The 20,165-nt window shown below is 47.1% G+C and overlaps 1 protein-coding gene across 1 annotated transcript in view; it reads left to right on the forward strand.

Moving 5' to 3' along the window:
- LOC119395771 (DNA polymerase zeta catalytic subunit) overlaps positions 1–17,805 on the forward strand; it is a 28,687-nt gene extending 10,882 nt beyond the window's left edge. Inside the window, exons 4-7 of the mRNA XM_037662775.2 lie at positions 9,818–10,001; positions 13,733–13,845; positions 16,915–17,056; positions 17,557–17,805. Coding sequence (XP_037518703.1) covers positions 9,818–10,001; positions 13,733–13,845; positions 16,915–17,056; positions 17,557–17,805 — 688 coding nt within the window. The remainder of the gene's footprint in view (positions 1–9,817; positions 10,002–13,732; positions 13,846–16,914; positions 17,057–17,556) is intronic.
- Positions 17,806–20,165: the final 2,360 nt, after the last annotated feature.

A 20,165-nucleotide genomic window follows, 5' to 3' on the forward strand; every position in this document is an offset into this window, starting at 1 on the left:
TGTTTCGGCGTCCACTTCCTTTGCCTCGCAGGATAACGTGCGGAATACGAGATTGTGCCGCTCCCTGAAACGATGAAACCATCCCTCGGAGGCGACAGTCTTCAATGTCCAAGCGCAGGGCGAAATCGGCTGCCTTGGCCATGATGATAGGGCCGCTCAATGCGATACTCTGGGCTCTCATTTCTTTAACCCAGATAATCAAAGCCGACTCCAGTTCCGGGAACTTCGCTGTCCTTAGCCTTTTTCGACTGGCGCCAAAATCCTCGGCTTCATAGACGTTTTCAATGGCCGTCCTGTTGCGTATGTAGGTTGACAACGTGCTCGGAGGTATGCCGTGCTTCCTCGCAATTTCGTATTTGCTCGAGTTCCCTTGGTCAACCTCTCGCAAAATCTCCACCTTCTCCTTGACAGTCTTCGCGCAGTAGTTTCCCCGCGGCATCTTGCAACTTCGATGAGGAATAAGACGGCTTGACGGCGTGAACGAACAACGTGCTCGAGGAACAAAGTGACGCTGCCGGGTGCGGCCTAGGACTGCTAGGACTACTCCGCCGACTCCTCAGCGTCCCGCGGGTCCCGCGTATACAAGTGGCGCCAGGCGCTGAGATAGCGGGAGGGCTACGGAAAAAAAAAAATTGCTCCCTGGATTTCGGAGGCCATACTTTGCTCGCCCTTTGCTCGGAGGCCACTTGAAGCTCGAAAAAACCGGTCGTGCCACCTATCGTTCGGCCGTAAAAGCTTCCACTAGTGTTTGACGATGATGACGCTCGGCAGCGCGCGCTTCGAATTATCCGTAGAGGCGGCAATTTCTGTTCGAATTAACGAATCGTTTTACACATGGTCTCCTATACACTGCGGACCGGACTGCGGCGACCATTTCGAATTATCCAAAATTTCGAATTAATGAGGTGTGAATTAACGAGCTTTCACTGTATCTGTATCGCGATACGTCTCGCAAGACGTGTATCAGTATCTGTATTTCCGATACATTGAAGAATGTATCGTGTATCTTAAGATACAAGATACAGTCGAGCCCACATATAACGGCCCCACTTAAAACGAACTTCGTCTTAAAACGAACGGTACCCGCGTGACCGTGGAAATATACATTATTTCAATGGCACGAAATCACACTTAGAACGAACGCCTTTGAACCCTGCCGATCGGTTACAGCGAACGGAGTCGGCCGGCGACTACGGAGACACCCCTTTCGACTACCTACAGTCGACGTCAGATTTCCCGGACGCCCGAAATTCCGGACATGCCTGATTTCCCGGACTCATCTGTGGCACCGTCAAGTTCCCCGCAGAGTCAATGTATTAAAAAGTCCGAAATTCCGGACGCTTATAGCCTTCGCCATCCGATTTCCCGGACTTTTTACTGTTAACCGCCGACCCAAAGTCACCACCGATGCCGCCATTTGGTTGTTTTCATTGTCATATCCTTGAACCCGCGCATCAGCAGCAACGCCGCACCGCGCCGCGGCTGCCGTAACCTCGAAACCGCACGTGTAAATCCGTTGTCAGCCGTAGCTTAGCCAAGCCAAACCTCACTGTGTTCGTTCACGTGTTGTTTTGTCAGCTGTGCCAGCTCTGTGGTCGTGTCTGCGGTTGATCAGTTGCTGCTGCGCGCCACCTTCAGTGATCACGTTTCCCGACCTTCAGCATCCACCGAGTTCCTAGCTGTTTCGTGCTGCGCTTTTCGTCGAGCGGATTCGCCGTTTACAGCAATGGCACCGACTGCTCCTTCGTCTTCGTCCACGCCTTCGAAGCGCACAAAGCCACCTCGTAGGCTCAGGATGACGAACTGCCATCCGCGGACATTGCCTTCGACGATCTGCGCGCTGGCGGCGTGTTGATTCCAGCCGAGATAACCCTTGAGGGCTTCGCCGACGCTGACAAAGACCTCGAGCTATGTGCGGAGTTGACCGATGACGAAATCATTCATCAAGTTACGGAGGATTCCGATGATTCCGACACCGAGAACGAAGAGCCAGCTCCTACACAGCCAACGAACACGGAGTTGACGCGAGCACTGATGACACTGTCATTGGTGTACAGCGGCAACATGACGTTGACTGAAATTGAGGCAGACCTAATCACGGGCATGCGGATCGTGCAAAAGAAAATATGCGACTTCTTTGCGCCCAAGTGCTGACCTATGAGGTAGTGCCGGCCACGTCGTATTTTTTTTTTTTTTTATAAACGGCTCTTTTCAGAGCCACCTAAACAATGCAGTGGCTGAATTGCTATGGGAATCTTGTACTCCGGCTATGACCCTCTCCGTCAGCGAAAAATACCTACCAAGAATGTGCGTTTTCACGTGCATTCGTTTTTCCGGACTGCCCGATTTTCCGGATGTTTTCGCGGTCCCTTGAGGGTCCGGGAAATCGGACGTCGACTGTATAAGCCATCGGCGAGCCAAACGCCGATCCTGCCTCCGCAGGCTTCTAATTGTCGTTCTCCCCGACAGTTTTTTGTTACGCACCCCTCCGTCCTTTGTCCCCCTGCTGCTCCAAGCACCCCGCATCGCCAGTGGGTGCAGGGTGCTCACTGACTTCGATATTTCGCGATTCGTTCCGTGTTCTCGCTCATTTTGCACTCCATTCAGCATGCCCTGCACGCGTGTGGAAGGGTAAAAATGGCTTACGCGGAACGAAGTGCGAATTATCGAAGGCGGTGGGGCAGCGCAAGTTCAACTTTTCATGATCTGTCCCGTGTGACAGCCGTTTTCACCCTTCCGCGAGCCGGAGCCCCAATGAGATTCTCTGACCGCTGCGCGCGTAGGCCACTCTCCCAAGTACAGTGACTCTATCCCAAGGCCGTTCTCCTCTCTTCCCCCTTTATCGCAACTTCTCCGCCTGTCCACGCCGGCTCGAATTCCGAAGTTTCTTTTTCTGGGTAGAAACGAGCTCAGACAGGGCGCGGAGCCGTTCTACGCTTACTTGCTTGTGTGTCACATGTGCGCGTCTTGCTCGTTGTTGGTGTGCGTGTGTGTCAGGATGGCGGACGGGAAGCCCTCCGCGCAAACAGATGGCACGAAGCGAAAAGCGCTGGACATTTCTACCAAGCGAGCCATTCTAAACGAGCTAGCTCAAGGCGCTAAAAACTGCGAGCTGGTTAAGAAGTACGGCGTGTCCAAGTCAACGATATCAACGATTCTAAAGAACAAGGACAAGATAATCAGTGCCGATGCCAACTCGACGGACGGAAAGCGCCTGCAGAGGGCCACCTACGCGGACATGGAGGAAGCGCTTCTGAAATGGTTCGTCGACGCGCGGGCTCGGAACATTCCGATAAGTGGTCCTATGATGCTGGCCAAAGCGAAAGACTTCGCATTTCTGTTGGATTTTCCCGACTTCTGCCCAGGAAATGGCTGGCTACATCGGTTCAAGGTGCGTCATGGCATTATTTTTAAAGCGATTGTCGGTGAGGCGGCCTCGGCCAGCGACCAAGACGTTGCCTCGTGGCTTGAAGCAAATCGAGACACTATTTTAAGCTATGCGGAGCGAGACGTCTATAACGCAGACGAAACTGCGTTATTCTACCAGATGCTGCCAGGAAAAACGCACGCCATGAAAGGCGACACATGTGCTGGCGGCAAGCACAGTAAAGTGTGTGTCACAGCGCTTTTGTGCACTAACATGGATGGCAGCGACCGGCGCGTGCCCTTTGTAATCGGCAAGTCAAAGAAGCCGCGTTGCTTTCGGGGCTGTGTGCCTGTGCCTTACAGGCATAGTGCTAAAGCGTGGATGACGTGCGATTTATTCGCAGAGTGGCTGAGCGAGTTAGACCGCGACATGCACAAGCAAGGCAGGCGTGTGCTGCTTGTGGTCGACAATTGCTCCGCGCACCACGTACAAGCCTCTCTCACGGCAGTGACCCTGCTTTTTCTGCCGCCCAACACAACGTCGAAAGTGCAACCGCTTGACTTGGGCATAATCCGCGTGTTTAAGTCTTATTATAGGCGCCGCGTTGTGGAGCGCATGCTCATAGCTGTTGACCGGCCGGCAGCCAACCTGCCGCTTCGGGTGTCGCTGTACTCATCTCTGGAGATGGTAAAGGCTTCGTGGGCGGAGGTAACGGCTACATGTGTGCAAAACTGTTTCCGCAAGGCCGGCTTCGCCGACGTCGGAGCTGATGCCGACCCTGAAGCTTCCGAAGAGGACCACTCCAGCGGCGATTTGTGGCAGCGTGTTGTTGACTCCGACATGGGAGGGCGGAACATCTGCTAGGATGATTTCGTTATGGCCGATGATGATGCCGACACCGCGGAACCGTGCACGGATGAGGGCACGGATGAGAGCGACTCGGAGGAAACAGATGACGACGACGATGAAACATTGGAGCCAGCGCCCACAAGCGTGCCTGTAGCAATTGGCTACATAGACAGCCTCAGGCAACTTGTCTATGCCAAGGGCCTCGGCGAGGAGCATGCTGCCGCTTTAAATAAACTGGAGACCACCCTTATCGCATCGGCACTCTCGAAGCAGACGTGCATCACGGACTTTTTTGCGAAAAAATAAATTTTGGGTTTTCACTAGAGCTGTGCGAATAGCAAAATTTTGGGTGCGAAGCGAATTCGAATATTGAAGTGTGAGTGCGAATCGAATCGAATATTTTTCGAATATTTCTCGAAAATTTCTAGAATATTTTTCGAATACTTCGAAGCGAAATTGCAGAAAAAAAAAGTTAGAGAGGATTCCTAAGCATATTCTTATGAGATAGCAACATGAAAGTGTTTCTTTTCGCTAGGTTGATGAAGCACTGGCGGGGTGGTGTTTCATACTTGTCTTATGAATAATGAGGCAATGTAGAGGCCGAATTGTATTTATGTCCATGATTTGGTGCAACCAAAGTGTTGCCGACAACACTTTACACGTGATAGGCAGAGATGCCATTTCCTCAGCCTCTCCTCCACTTTCAAGTTCTGTGGAAGCCCAACTGACGTGCGGACAAGGGTGTGCTCCCTTCAAGTCCGGAGTTCCAAATCTGCCTCGTAGACATCGATATGTAAGAACATCTGAAATTTTGGATGCTAAAAAGCTTCGGCATCCGATTTTTCGGACTTCCTGCCCAAATTTCAGGCCCAAAACATCATTAATGGAGCCCCCAACTCTGCCCCATCTTTCATCTCCATGTTGGAACCAGCGTTTTCTTGAGTTAATACATTTGCGACCGTAGCAGAGCTTGAAAGGCAGCTTTGCCGCAATACGGTGGTGCGATGAGGTGAAGCATATTGAAAATTTAGGGACCACTTCCAATCGGATGTTGACTGTGCCTCGGCAAAATTCGACCGTAACGGAGCTTGAAAGGCAGCTTTGCCGCAATACCGGAGTGTGATGAGGTGAAGCATATTGAAAAATCTAGGGAGCATTTTCAATGGGACGTTGACTGTGTCTTGGCAAAGTTCGACCGTAACGGAGCTCGAAAGGCAGCTTTGCCGTACTATCGGGTTGTAATGAGGTGAAGCATATTGAAAATCTAGGGACCACTTCCAATCGGACGTTGACTGTCTCATGGCAAAGTTCGACCGTAACGGAACTTGAAAGGCAGCTTTGCCGCAATACCGGGGTGTGATGAGGTGAAGCATATTGAAAATCTAGGGACCACTTTCAATCTGACGACTGTCTCTTGGCAAAGTTCGACCGTAACGGAGATTGAAAGGCAGCTTTGCCGCAATACCGGGGTGTGATGAGGTGAAGCATATTGAAAATCTGAAGGGGTCACTTTCAATTGGACGTTGACTGTATTTGTTTTTGGGAAGTTCGAATAGTTCGAATAGTAAAATTCCAGTGCGAATGGAATCGAATAGCAAACACCATTCGAAAAATATTCGAAATTTCGAATATTCGCACACCCCTAGTTTTCACTTGTAACTTTTTAAAAGCTGTTTTTTCATTTATTACGAACTTCGGGATACAACAAACAGATGCCGCGTCACGCTCAGGTTCGTTATAAACGGGCTCGACTGTACTGCGATCGCACCACCACCGGGCGAAACAATAAACGTTGGCTGAACTCCGCTTCTGAAGCTGGTGCTGCTGCCACTGTCACCAGAATAACAAACCTAAAGGCAGTGACATATTATTTTACCTTTACGCCAGAGTTTTCCAGCGAGGATAGGTGAAGAGCTCTGAGCGTCTCTAATGGTGGAGCAGAGTCGTGGTGGCGCTCGCATCGTCTCAACAGACAAGCACGCCAACGTTTATGCCTAGCCGACATTTTCTTTCGTCGCTTTTTTTTCTCTTCAGTTGTCTCTGTGCCATGATGCTTGGCACTTAGTCCTTCCTGTGCCGCGTACTCCAATGCGTGCGACGTCTTTCGCACACATCCTGATGCCGCTGTAGTGTCGTTGTCAAAGTTTCTCTAGCGTGGTGCTTCGTTGCGAAGTCTAAATTATGCAAGAATGGAGGGTTGCTTTGTGTATTGTGTGACTTTGACACATCGGCGATTTGAAGGATTTCGCGGATGTGAGTTTGGCTTACATGCAATGAGATTGACTTATATGCAAACAACATTCTAACAGCTATAGCACCGCGCACCGGTACAGATGCTGGATCTTACAGAACAGGCATCCACCTAACCGAAGCTATCATGGTGTACGTCTCTTCTTTTATTCAAAAAGTTTTTAAAATAATAATTAGGATCATGAGCACAAAATCATAAAGAAATCATAAGCACGAAATCATAAGCACAAAAAATCATAATCATGTGCTTAAAATGACAAGCTCAAGTTCTTTCTTAGCTGTCCTTCTTTTCCTTCTTTTCCATCTCATACATTACCTACGTCTCTATGTCGTTTTTTTTTTCGGTCTGCTTACTGCAATATGTCTTTAACGTGATGCCAAGGTAAGCTCTTTGTTTTATTCTTACCTTTGAGATGTCTGCGTCATTTTTGCTACTGTTTACAAACTTATATTCCACTTGAATTTACTGTCACGTGAAGGCGATGTTGAAAACAAATATATAATTATCCGGGCGTGTCTAGAGTATACAGTAACAAATTCTGCTTACTGCTGAGTAAATTAGCGAAATTGAGTTTTCATTATAATAACCATCTTTAAGTTGTTAGCAAAGGGATTCGAGAAACGAAATGCTCCGTTTTTCTCATGAGCGTCTCGACGAGCCGTTTTACGCTATTTTTCGTAGACACTGAATTTTCTATGGTCTTACCTTAAATGCCTAATTGTCATAGCTATTAAGGGTCACTGGCCGCGGTGGTCTAGTGGTTATGGTGCTTGACTGCTGTCCCGAAGGTCGCGGCGGCCGCATTTCGATGGAGGGAAAATATATTGAGGTTTTAGAACTTATATTTAGCGCTTATATTGAGGTTTTAGAGTCCCAGGTGGTCAAAATTTCCGGAGCCCTCCATTACAACATCTCTCATAATCATATCGTGGTTTTGCGACGGAAAACGCAACAATTATTCTTAATCATATTATTAGCTCTTAAATATATCACCAGTTCTTGGGGTGGCCGTCTGTATTGTGTTTCTATACTTATTCACTGTGTTTGATACGGAACCGCTTTTCTATTTTACTTAGATATATTTGTTTTCCTCGGTTAAGCTTCCCTAAATTCTTCTGTATACTGTTACTAATCAGCAGGTAATCGTAGCTATAAGTGCCAATAGCGTGTATAGCGGCGACGTCCTGCGGCGCTTTGTACAACTGTACAATACATCTGAAAGGTTTCTGGGCTGCACATGTTCTTGGTGGCGTACACCTGTCCGGTGATCCGCTATGCTGAAAACTGTAATACGTTTACGGGCAAGGTAGAACTCCACAGCGGTATTTGCACCATCGTGCAGAGGCTTCTTGTTGGCGTTCTTGTAAGTAGATGGCAACCCGCTAGCTGGTCGGCAAGCAGAGCAGCGATTTCCATCAGTTAGAAAAACGACAAGCAAAAACTGCCATCAGCGAAGTGTATAAAGAGCTATTATGTTAAGCAGCTAAAGAAACACCATAAGTTGTTTCGGAATGAAACTGACATAGCTTGAGCTAGAAGTGCAAAACTTATGAGATATCAACATACATTTCATTCAAATGAAACAAAATTGCTCGCAGTTAATAAATTTTCGAGCGAAAATTGTTATGTATAGGCCTTTAGTGCTACATTATATGGATATATAGTAACAAATTTGCGAATGTATCGAAGTATCTCAAGATACAGTTGGAATGTATCGTATCGGATACAATCGGTGTTGTAGTATCTTGTATCTGTATCTCAAATACTTCTTGCCTGAGTATCTTGTATCGTATCGCGATACAATTTCAAAGTATCTTTGCCCAGCCCTGAACTGTGACGCGTTCGCGCTCGTTCTGTGTTCACAGGCTGACGATCATTTAGAATATAATTACGCTTTAGTTTGGCAGCTGCTAGCGGAAGCTCAAGCATCAGATTACGATAGTGCACCGCGCTCTTCGCGAACATCGCAGACGTACATCTCGGACCGACTGTTCTGCTTATCAGCATTTCGCACCTCGTAACGAAGACCATTGCAGATGACTCTTCGTACTCGCAATCGAGCATGGCGTACTTTGAAACATCGGGCACCATGCCCACGCACATCGCGACTGAGCTTACTGCTCGGAGTCGTCGCTAGGCCTAACTGCTCACGGCGCCGATGTACGAGACGAATCTGAACTCTGCGGGCAAGAACATCGCACTAGCGGTTATGCGAAAGTGAAGAAGCCACAATGTGTTTCGTCGCAAGCAATGCATCACATCGCCGGCTGGCTCCTCGGAACCGTGGATGGGCATTTTACGCATTGGCAGCTGGCCCCCCGGCAAGCTCGTCGCGCATCGACCGCTCGGAGCACTGGTGGAAGCGGCTAGCAGTTTCGCATGTCGGTGCCCCAAAACTCTAGACAAAGCACGCTGCATGCCGATGGATCGTCTTTATATTTATTTTCCTTTATTATAAACTGTTATATTTATTTTCCGGAAGTTTGAATACTTCGAATAGTAAAATTTTGGTGCGAATCGAATCAAATAGCAAACACTTCGAAAAATATTCGAAAGTTTGAATATTCGCACACCCCTAAAATTAATATATTAAAGCTTGCTCATGGTTATATACAAAACCTTCTCACTCCATGATCATTTATGTACGTTGCTAACCTTTATATATTTTCCATGTTGGACCAACCACTAGCAACATAGGTCCAGATATTTTGTACGCATTTCTTTTTTTACTTCGATGAATAAAGCTGATATTGATTTGATTTGATATTATATTTCTGAATGAAGTTTTGAAGAGGACCTCACACTAATAGAGATTTAAGAATTGCAATGGTTACTCCTTTCGTTCCCCCTGAACTTATTGGTTTCGTTCATCTCGGGTGCATTTTGAGAGCCTGTCACTCCGTTCATTTTGCTTTGATGGTGTCTGACAGGTGCCCAAGAGTTGCGAGAGATTGGTGAGAGAACAGGCAGCATCAATTATCCTCTCTCTTGGCTAACAAGCCATGAAGGGCATGCCCACGTGTAATGTGTTTCTGATTTTGCATAGGGCAAGGAAGAAAAAAACAGTAAGATGGGAAAGTTTCAAAAGGTGCAAAAGCAATGAATTTGCTGCAATAGGAGAGTATGTTTCCTGCTCTATGCATACAATAGCACTTTCCTCTTCTGCTCACGGGAGCACTGTCTACATATTGGGAATGTTTTCTTGTCGTGCAAACTGTGATTATAGCGTGCTGCCTTGGGCTCTTGTAGAGATTTCCCGTGTGGAATCTCAAAACACTGCTTTTAATTGTCGTGTGGTGTGTTAAAGACAGCCACTTGCTGCAGAAGGGTGTTTTTCATCTTCTCCGTAGATGGGACCCCGACGTGCTGCTGGGGTACGACGTAGAGCGGGCATCCTGGGGCTACCTGTGTGAACGGGCCGAACACTTGGATATGGACCTGTACGCGCGACTCTCGCGTGCGCCGCCTCCACCTGGCCGCAAAGACATCTTGGGACGCATCCTGCTGGGCGCCTGGCGGATCCTGCGCAAGGAGGTTCGTTGAAGATGATGTTGTGCTAATCTTGCATGCCTGCATAGAGATGATGACATTCCTAATCGAATTGTGTACTGCTTCAAGCATGAAAGAGGTCTCTAGTGAAAAACATTTCTCCATTCTTTGCAAGAGGGTACAGTACTCATGGATCGAAATGCGAAAAATTATGGCTAAGTAATGGTCGTACTTTAATTTCCAGCATCAACAATTCATATAATATTGGCATAATTTTGACTCGAACCCTTGCATCAGAGCCAAAATTGCCTTAAACAGCGAGATTTGCAGTGACATGACCTGGCTATCGTGAGCAATTGCTCCTAGCAGTCGATATACCAAAAAAAGAATGATGTCACATTTCAATCCGTGAGTACTGTACAGGTTGCTGCGAAGAGGCACGTGGAAAGATTAAACCACCCTGACAACGATGGGAGTCGATCGTGCTAGCCATTTTGGTGCTGCTGTTGTGCCCTTGTTGTGCTGTCTCCGACCATGTAAATATTTGTAAATATAGGTTTTGTGTAACAGTATTATACTTGTCTTGTTGGCATTTTGACGGGTCCATGGATAAATGCCAGGTGTGCTCCATTTAATGAATAATGGGAAATGCTATGAATACCGGAGGGACTTCTGTCACTCCTCACATTCATGATCCCCTAAATAGTGTGTCAGATAAGAAAGAAATGCACAGGTATATGAACCATGTTAATTGATGTGAAATTTCAATGAGGTCCTCATGCATAACATGCACTCACTGAATCTTAAAAAGAGAGAGCAATTTTCTAGGGAATCGCATCAAAGTCTGTTGGTCAGTACATAACTTGAATGCAGAAAAGTAGCGTAAACGACAGCTGACAGTTTGTGCTTGTATTTCCTTGATGCTTCCTGTAACAAGGTGGAGACACAGACAAGATACGTGAAAAAATGGCAGCATGAGCACTGTACTGTGTCTATTCTGTCACTTGATTGCAGGTGTAAAGAGAAAATAGTACACTCAAACCTCATTATAAGAAGCACCTGACTCGAAAATAAGTTCGTTATAAACGTATATTTGTAACACTGTATCTATGACAAGACTATTCTTCATTTACTTCGTTATAAGCGATAATTTGTTATATCCGTGTTCGCTATATCGAGTTATGAGTGTATTGTGTTGTTTGTCCGCCTGTGTGTTCTTCTATTTCACCATACTTGAGCGTTTTGCAGGCACGCAGGATCAATTAAGGGGGGACGTGGGTCCTAAAATTTTTTCTTTATTTTTGAGTCAATATGAACCAAACTTCACTGTCTTGACCAGTTTTTTTATGCTGATTTCAAATCTGTAATTAGTTTTTTAATAGCTGCACTAGTTCAAAAGATCTCGAGGTTCAAAAAAATAATTAGTGCCTGCTTCTTACGGGGCTTTTAGGCAATTTCGACCTACTAAAACCAATATGTAAGTGCATGGGCCCAATGCCCAGATCATGCTGTAGGGAGTGATGCTATTTTTATTCCCTTGAGAGCACTGTGAAGGTCAGAAAACAGATGAACATTCACTGGTGGTTATTTTTTCTGATTCACTCTCATTAGTATCTTTAATTAAAATTTGTAAAATGGTGCTAGAGTAATGCAAATAGCATCACCCCCCAGATCGTTTCAATACGAGTAAAATGATACCAAATTTGTGATTTTTACTCAACAACAACATGGAAAAAAACCCCGTAAGGCTGAGTGCGTTGAGCAAAAATATCAAACTGAGAAAAACGCATTTGAAGTTTCAGACAACTGTAACTTTTGTGGAAGTGCAGCCACAGCACTAGTGGTTATATCATTTGATAGGTTTCTTCTTCACGAGAACAGCCATACCAAATATGTGACCATGACCTGCCAATGTACTGGCAAAATCTTCTTATAAAGCCACATAGTGCACCCAGTACCACAGTGCTAAACTCCACCTTTAGCAATTCATAGGCCTGTACCAATTCCTTGCAAGCTAAAGAAATACAAAATTTGTCTATGAATGTGGCTTTGCAACAGGCAAATAAAATAGACAGAGAGATTAAGTCTAAAAAGCATGTGGGTTATTTATTAAACCAAAAATCAGTTATTATTGTCCAGCAATAGCACTTGGCTCAACAGCAGGCAAGGGCTGTACTCGGGGTCCCCTGCTGGTTTGTGTAATTTTGAAAGTCTGTGCTTGGTGTCACTACTGTATAAGTGCTCCTTTTGCAACTTCCAATGTCAGTTTTTAACCTTCTCAAGGCTGTGGAGCACAAATGAATTTCCCAAAGTGTAACACGGCGTCTCTGCAATTTCGGTGTAGCTCTGTCAGGTCGTGGTTGAAGCGACTACCGTTGCACCCTTGTCGACAGTATTTGTGGCCCTAGTTTAATTCATTTCACTTCAAATTACATTAATTATCTTTAGCACCACTATCACCAGCTACGTTCTACGAGAAACGCTTCTCGCGCGAGTCGCACCTATGATAATGAAGCACAGGCTTTGAAAGCAGCCTATACCCTCTGCCTTGAAAAAGGTCACTGCTTGAGCCGAACTCGGAACCAAGCACAAGGCCAAAGAACGTTTTTATCACGGATAAGTCCACGCGGATAAATTCTGTGCCATTTTCCTTGCCGCCGTTCACCAACATCCAACGGCTTGAACTTCCGCTGCTTCGTTGCGCGCTGCGATGCCAAGCACTCCTCCCGTCGCCGTATTTCCCACGCACTCGGCAGTCCCGCATAGTATGCCATACGAACGCGGTTTCGAATGCCACTGAAGCGTTGCCTAATGATCCGATGGCTCCAGCTTGACCAAGGGGAACCGGGCGGTTCTCGTAGACTCGACGCTCCGGTAGCGACAAGTAGTTTCGGCATCGCGCCCTCGTACGCTTGGCGCGTCTTCTTTGCACGAGAATCTCCGGATGTGCCAGCACAAAATAAGGTAACTGTGTGTCGGCGGGCCGCACGAACGTGAGCATAAGCAGAGGAAGATGACACTTGTAACAACACACGAGCACACGACACCGGCAACACGGCAGCCGTGAGCTCAGAACAAAAATACAAAAACAAAATGGCCGCCTCGGGTTGCGCCAGCCAATGGGAGGCGCGAGAGAAGGGGCTCGCCTCGCGCGCGCGCGCTCTGGCCAATGAGCGTTCTACAACCACCCTTCGGAAAAGCGCCGATAGCGGCCGTTCTGTTGCAGTGACGCCATTTTGAAACGCAGCAAAATGTACACAAAGAAAACAGCTTCAAAACAAGCCAAAGATGGCGGCGATCAGCCAGCTGCTGCGCCCGCGGCGCGCGCGGGAAGTTTGAACAAATTTTGCCTGTTGAGATGCATTTTGCAGCTCCCGTGGCGTCTTAAAAATAAGTTTTAACCCATTTCCCGGGCGAAATCGGCGATAATATTTTGAGAGCAGCTGCTTAGGGGTGCAAACATACCTAAAATGCGTTTTTCTCAAAACTGATTTTCTGTCCATTTTTTACTATTCTAAGACCCGCGTCCCCCCTTAAACGAGGCGAATGTGTTTCACAACAGTTAGGGACTCTAGTCGTACAGAATTCAGAGGAGGCTAATGAGGTTAAGTTCTCCGCAGGGCATCCTGTGGCCAGCGGAATGCCCTCTTCTTGCTTTGGTAGCACAGTAAGGGAGTGCCTTGTGTTCTAAATGTCCGGCCATTGAGAACAGCGGAGTGTCCAGCATTCCTCTGCCACGTTTTCATGATTGGCTGTGTGTTTGCTAACACGTGCAGGTTGCTCTGAACATCTACACTTTTGAGAACACCTACTACCATGTGATGCATCGGCGAGTGCCCCTCTACTCGTTCCGCCTGCTTTCAGAGTGGTTCAGCAAGGACCTGTTCAGGTGAGCATACTTTCACCGCTCTCTTTACCGGCATTGCTCAGCTGGGCCACATTTGATGAAGCATTCGTGACTTGCGACTTTAGAGGTTTTGCGAGCTGTTTGCATTAGTGTTTACTTTCAGTTGCTGCACAGGTGTATTGTGCAAAATGGAAACAACGGGACGATGAGGCACGGACAAGCATTTCCGTCGTCCTATTGCTTCCACTTCACGCTGTGCACTCTTGTAACACAGTAGTACAATGGCCAGCCGAATCTGTCACCCTCTTAAAATTTTCAGCTCTCTTTGACTGTATACGAACGAGCGTGACATCAGTGCCCTTGTTCATGACGTGCAACGTCTCCTTCTGCTGTAGCGGTAGGTTGTAGCTAACTGATAAATACAGTAAAAGCTCATTAATTTATAATCTCATGGGAGTGCCTGCAGAGTTTGAATTAAATGAAATTTGAACTAACTAAGGTGATAATCTGAAGGCTACCGTATTTACTCGAATCTAGGCCGGCCTCGATTCTAAGCCGACCCCCGAAATTCGCAAGGCCAGAAAAAAAAAAGAACTTAATTATTGTACTCGAATCTAGGCCGACCCACCACTTTCGCACATCGTTTTTTCGAAAAAGACATCGGCTTAGATTCGAATAAATACGGTATATGATAAGTAAAGGAGTGGAAGCACCTCTGAAACCATCACCTTTTATTTGAAAAAGGAATTCATGATCATCTCTCTGTGTTTGTTTCTTACTATCACTGCCTGAGCTATTTGTTCATGCAGCTTTTAACGACCGTAAAAACCGGAATATAGGTCGAATCTTTTTTAAAAAAAAAAACAGCCCTAAAAAGTCGACCCCTGTCTTATATATCGGTCATTGGCAGAAAAACTTTGCAAGTCTGGCCACTATGGCAAGTCTGGCCACAAAATTTTGTGTCAGTACCTCTTCAATGAACCCCAGGTGGTCGAAATTTCCGGAGCCCTTCTCTACGGTGTCCCTCGTAATCATTTCGTGGTTTTGGGATGTTAAAGGGGCCCTGGTGACACTTTTCCAAGTACCGTATTTACTCGATTGCACCGCACCCTCAATTGTAACGCACAGCCGTTTTCCGCGACCAAAAAAAAAAGAAACGTAAAACATCGATTGTAATGCGCACCCATTTCATTTTTCGTGAGAGAAAAGAACAAAAAAATGTCCTCAGGAGTCAAACTTCGCACATTCAGAAGAACAAGCATTTGGGTTTTAAAGAACTTAAGTTTCAAAAAAGTAAAACACTAAGTCAAAAAGCGGGCCTTGCCGTTAAAACTGTCACCACTACGGCGGCGATACGACTCGCGTAATGGATCAGTCCTCGTTGCTGTCGGACAACTCCTTGTCGCTGTCAACGCACTTCGATTTCGGGAAACCGGCCCTGCTTTGGTCCACTGAAACCTTTTCGTGAAGCTTTGCTGTAAAAAAATCTTCTGCTTCTGTTTGCGCCAGTCTCGCACTCACGTTTCCGGAACTCCGAACGACGGCAATGCGGCCCAATATCCGTCCGTCTCTGCACGTGTAATAACTATTCTTTTAAATGCGGCATCGTGGTGCACTCGTTGAGTATTTGGAGTCGGCACTTCCATGCCGTCGATGCGAACGACGCAGAACGGGATGACAATCTCCTCAGCACACGTACGAACTGAAACAATAATGGCACAAATGGCCAAGGCGCGTAGGAGGCGGCCATTTTGAAAGGCTGATGACAATACGATAACCCGAGTTTTTTGTGTTTTTTTTTCGGTACTCGATTCTAACACGCATGCGATTTTTGGACTCGTTTTACCGGAAAAAAGGTGCGCGTTAGATTCGAGTAAATATGGTAATCATTGAATGGCTTCACTAAAGGAGTTCATTGCCTCACGAACTGACCGTCACAAAAATTTTTGAATCCGTCAAGTATGAGTGGCATTAGAGATTTATAGCACGCTGTAATTTCTTTCTCTCTCCTTTTGTACCAGTGAGCACGCTGGAAGCTAAACAGGGAGTGATGGCACGGGTGAAAGAAGTTGCATCACGTGTGCGTCATGACCTTGAACACTTTCTTTTTTTTCTTTGAATGCGCGGCTTACTTTCAGTGCGATTGCTTGCACGGGCATGTGGCGGCCTCCCACGGCAGCCTCGGTAACTATGCAGCTCACGATGCTCAAATCAGCCAATGGCTGTGAATTTGGGTATATGGCATCATTTGTAGGAAGAAGAGGGAACGATTTCTAGCTGACTGAAAATTGTAAATTCCAAGCTGCATGCTGCACTATAATGTTTGGCTCGCATGTTCTCAGGAGCCTCGACTACCGATTGGAAGCGTTTTGTCATGCTGAAAAAGTGTTGCAGGGCCCCTTTAATCCCCAAAATTATTATTATTACCATGCCATTTAGTTTAAATTATCAAAAAAATCCATCTAATGAGGTGCAAACAAGCTTTTACTGTCACTTGGTGCACTTGTTGTGTGATGCCGTGTTTATACGAAACGGTGTTCCAAGCACAATGGTCATTTTAGCATTCCTCTTGTGAAGGTGACTCGTTGTCGTCGTTGATGTCAAATCCCCAAGGTGTTGGCGGACCACCGCTGCCATTGCTGCTGCTTAATTGTGGAGCCTTGCACAAGATAGCTGGAGTTTTGCACATAGTTAATCGTGTTGAAGCATACACTTTAAAACACTTGCACCATTTGGAGGGAGGGGGAGCATCTTTTTTGTTGCACAGCAGTAATTGTCATTTGGCTTGCATGTCTTTCCTTGCTTTAACTTTGTGTGCCTGGCACTTATAGATCACAAAAGGCTTGTTCGCTATCAGTGTGACATAGCATTCTTGATGGGAAGATGGCGAGAACCAAGTCTTTGAGAATGGAAATGCGAACAAGCTAGATGATGAGCATCGTGGAATAACTAACAACGCAATGGAGTTAGAATACGGACTGTAGAGGAAACGGACACAGCACAGATATGTCAACACGGCGCTGATGAGTTGTGGGAGTCAACGATTGCTAGGTTTGGGGAGCGTGCCTGCTGTCTGTGACGATGCTTATGGCACTCTGGGATTGGGCGCAGGTGGCGGACTGTGGAGCACTACGCACTTCGTGCGCGCGGCAACCTGGAGCTGCTCGACGAGCTGAACGTGTTTGGCAAGACGAGCCAGATGGCCCGCATCTTTGGCATTCAGTTCTATGAGGTGCTGAGCCGAGGATCGCAGGTGGGCATTACTCTTGTACGCCTCTGGCATGACATGATGCCTGGGCAGGCTTATTTTTTTTTTTCATTCGTGGACTTCTTTTTCTTGCTAGGGACGAAGAGCTACAAACGGTGTGATAATTTCATCTGCTCTTCTTGAGTATGAGAAAATTACTATGTTGAGAATTTCGTTACATTGAAGTTTATTGAGGTTTAACTGCACTTAGTTCTTTTTCCGCCGTTTGCTGGGAGTGCGCTTTAGTGACTTTGTACCTTAAAAAATATATGAATGAGGAACTTATGAGGCCGGGTCATAATGTACACAGATGTCCAGAATAGTTTACGAAAGTAGGGCTGCTGTGGTAGGTTGGTAGTAGAGCTCTTTTGTCCACTTTATTTTATACTTTCTTGATTATTTATATTTTATACATTTCATTTAATAGAAACGGTTAATTTATGCTGTGCTTTTCCTGTCGTCAGTGTTTGTGGTCAATGAATCACTGTCGTGCGTAACATTTTCAGTTCCGGGTGGAGTCCATGCTCCTGCGGCTGGCACGCAGCCACCGAATGGTGGCCCTGAGTGCATCCACGGCCCAGCGTGCTCGGCAGCGGGCACCCGAGTTCATCCCTCTGGTGCTGGAGCCCCGGGCGCAGCTCTATACGGACCCCGTTGTGGTGCTGGACTTCCAGTCTCTCTACCCTTCGGTCATCATCAGTCACAACTACTGCTTCTCCACCTGCCTGGGACGCGTCGAGAATCTCGGCAGGTGAGCACTCGGGTGGCGTCACTGTTGCCCGGCTGGAATATGTAGTGCAGCATGCCCACACACGTGCTCATACTGTATTTACATAGTTGTAGGTCGACCATTTTTACTAGAGCTGTGCGAATAGCAAAATTTTGGGTGCGAAGCGAATTCGAATATTGAAGTGTGAGTGCGAATCGAATCGAATATTTTTCGAATATTTCTCGAATATTTCTAGAATATTTTTCGAATACTTCGAAGCGAAATTGCAAAAAAAAAGAAGTTAGAGAGGATTCCTAAGCATATTCTTATGGGATAGCAACATGAAAGTGTTTCTTTTCGCTAGGTTGATGAAGCACTGGCGGGGAGGTGTTTCATAGTTGTCTTATCAAGAATGAGGCAATGTAGAGGCCGAATTCTATTTATGTACATGATTTGGTGCAACCAAAGTGTTGCCGACAACACTTTACACGTGAAAGGCAAAGATGCCATTTCCTCATCCTCTCCTGCTCCTCCTCTTTCAACTTCTGTGGAAGCCCAACTGATGTGGCAGCCAAGGGTGTGCTCCTGGGGTTCCAAATCTGCCTCGAAGACGTCGATCTATAAGAACATCTGGAATTTTGGATGCTAAAAAGCTTCGGCTTTCGATTTTTCGGACTTCCTGCCCAAATTTCAGGTCCAAAACAGCATTAATTGAGCCCCCACCTCTGCCACATCTTTCATCTCCATGTTCAGGGGTGAGACAGCTGCGCATATTGCGCCTTTTTGATACGATTCCATTTTCCTGCGCCAAGCTGCTCCGAAAGCATAAAAATTGAAAAAATTGCGCCGAACTGCGCCGAAACGACCCCGCAAGCAAGAATTTTCAAGCCTGCATCAGTTTCAGCATGGGAAAACGTAACTTTAGAAGCAGCGCCAGGGATACGTTCGCAGAACATGTTAACGCGCCCAAGCGTGTCCTTCTACGCGCCTTTGTAATGGAGGCTTCCATAGTGCTGTGGTAATCGCCTCTTGAGTGGTTGTAAATACAGTCAACTGCCGATTTTTCGGACTCCCTAGGGACCGCGAAATCGTCCGAAAAATCGGGCAGTCCGAAAAAACAAATTCATGCACAGCCACGTCCGAAATAGCTTTAATGCCTCCCAGTACAATTATTAGGCATTTTAGTGCGCGCCCAGGCTCTCGCAAATACATTCAGTACCTGCCGCGAACCCCGCTTAACTACGTACGTGCCAACCGCCACTTTTACATCTCGTGATGAGCGCCGCTGATAACAGCAAAGCGCGGAATAGATTACGGCTATCTCGCATGAAGCGTTTCTAAACGATGACGCGGAACACAAAGACTGTGGCGGAAGAGCGGACGACTCGTCCGGCATTCCCCGATGCGTGTGCGCATATGCGCACACACATCGCCGAATCGCCGCTGATACGCAGCATTTGCTGCCGTATCTAGCCGATCGTTTCTAGTTGTGTGCAGTACATCGCCAACTAAACTGACGCCGTCACTTTACTGTTGCTGTATCGTACGCACACATTTATCATGAACGGGTTCGTGATGCGCACTCGCACACGGGCGCGGCAATGGCGAGCTGGTTTCGTCCGCGAAGGCAACGCGTCTATGCGGCGCACTTAGCGGTCTCGCACAAAGAGGCAGCAGGAATGGCGGCGCGGCGCATTTGGGCTCTCGCCTATTAAATGCGTGCAGTACGCATGCAACTGCGCTAGGCCACGTGCACTACCGAGCAGTTAACTGAAGATGCTTATCGTAAGGGTTGTCAGCGATTAAGTCGTACCGGAGCGTTTGCCAGCTGCCGCCATCACGCCTCCGTGCATTTCCGCTGCTTATCCGTAACACCGCCGCACGGCGCCGCGATAGCCGCCCCTTTGAATTTCTGGTCTGCTTCACCCCATAACGCTTCGGCATTGCGACAAAGCTGACTTTCGGACTCTGCTACTGTCGCACACAGATCGACTTGCGTACGCGCTGGTTCAAACCTAAGAGATGATTGACGCGGCAGAGGTGAGGGCTCCAATTAATGCCTTTCGGACCCACAAATCGGGCAGAAAGTCCGAAAAATCGGACACCGAAGAGTTTCAGCGTCCGAAATTTCGGACGTTCTTAACATTGACGTCTATGGGGCTGGTGACGGTGCCGCGATAGTGTCCGAATTTTCGTGCATGTCCGGAAAATCGGGCGTCCGAAAAATCGGCAGTTGACTCATATGTGACCCCCCCCTCCCCCCATGCGTTCACCGGTGGCCGCCATACCGCTTTTGTTCTTTCCTGATGTTACACGTGAAGGCATCGCCGCAATCGCGTGCTAGTACGAATCGTTCATTGGCCATTCAAAGACTTACTGCTATGTGACTACAATTCTTGTGCAAAG

This window comes from Rhipicephalus sanguineus, chromosome 6 (genome assembly GCF_013339695.2).
Source record: "Rhipicephalus sanguineus isolate Rsan-2018 chromosome 6, BIME_Rsan_1.4, whole genome shotgun sequence".
NCBI classification, from domain to species: Eukaryota; Metazoa; Arthropoda; class Arachnida; order Ixodida; family Ixodidae; genus Rhipicephalus; species Rhipicephalus sanguineus.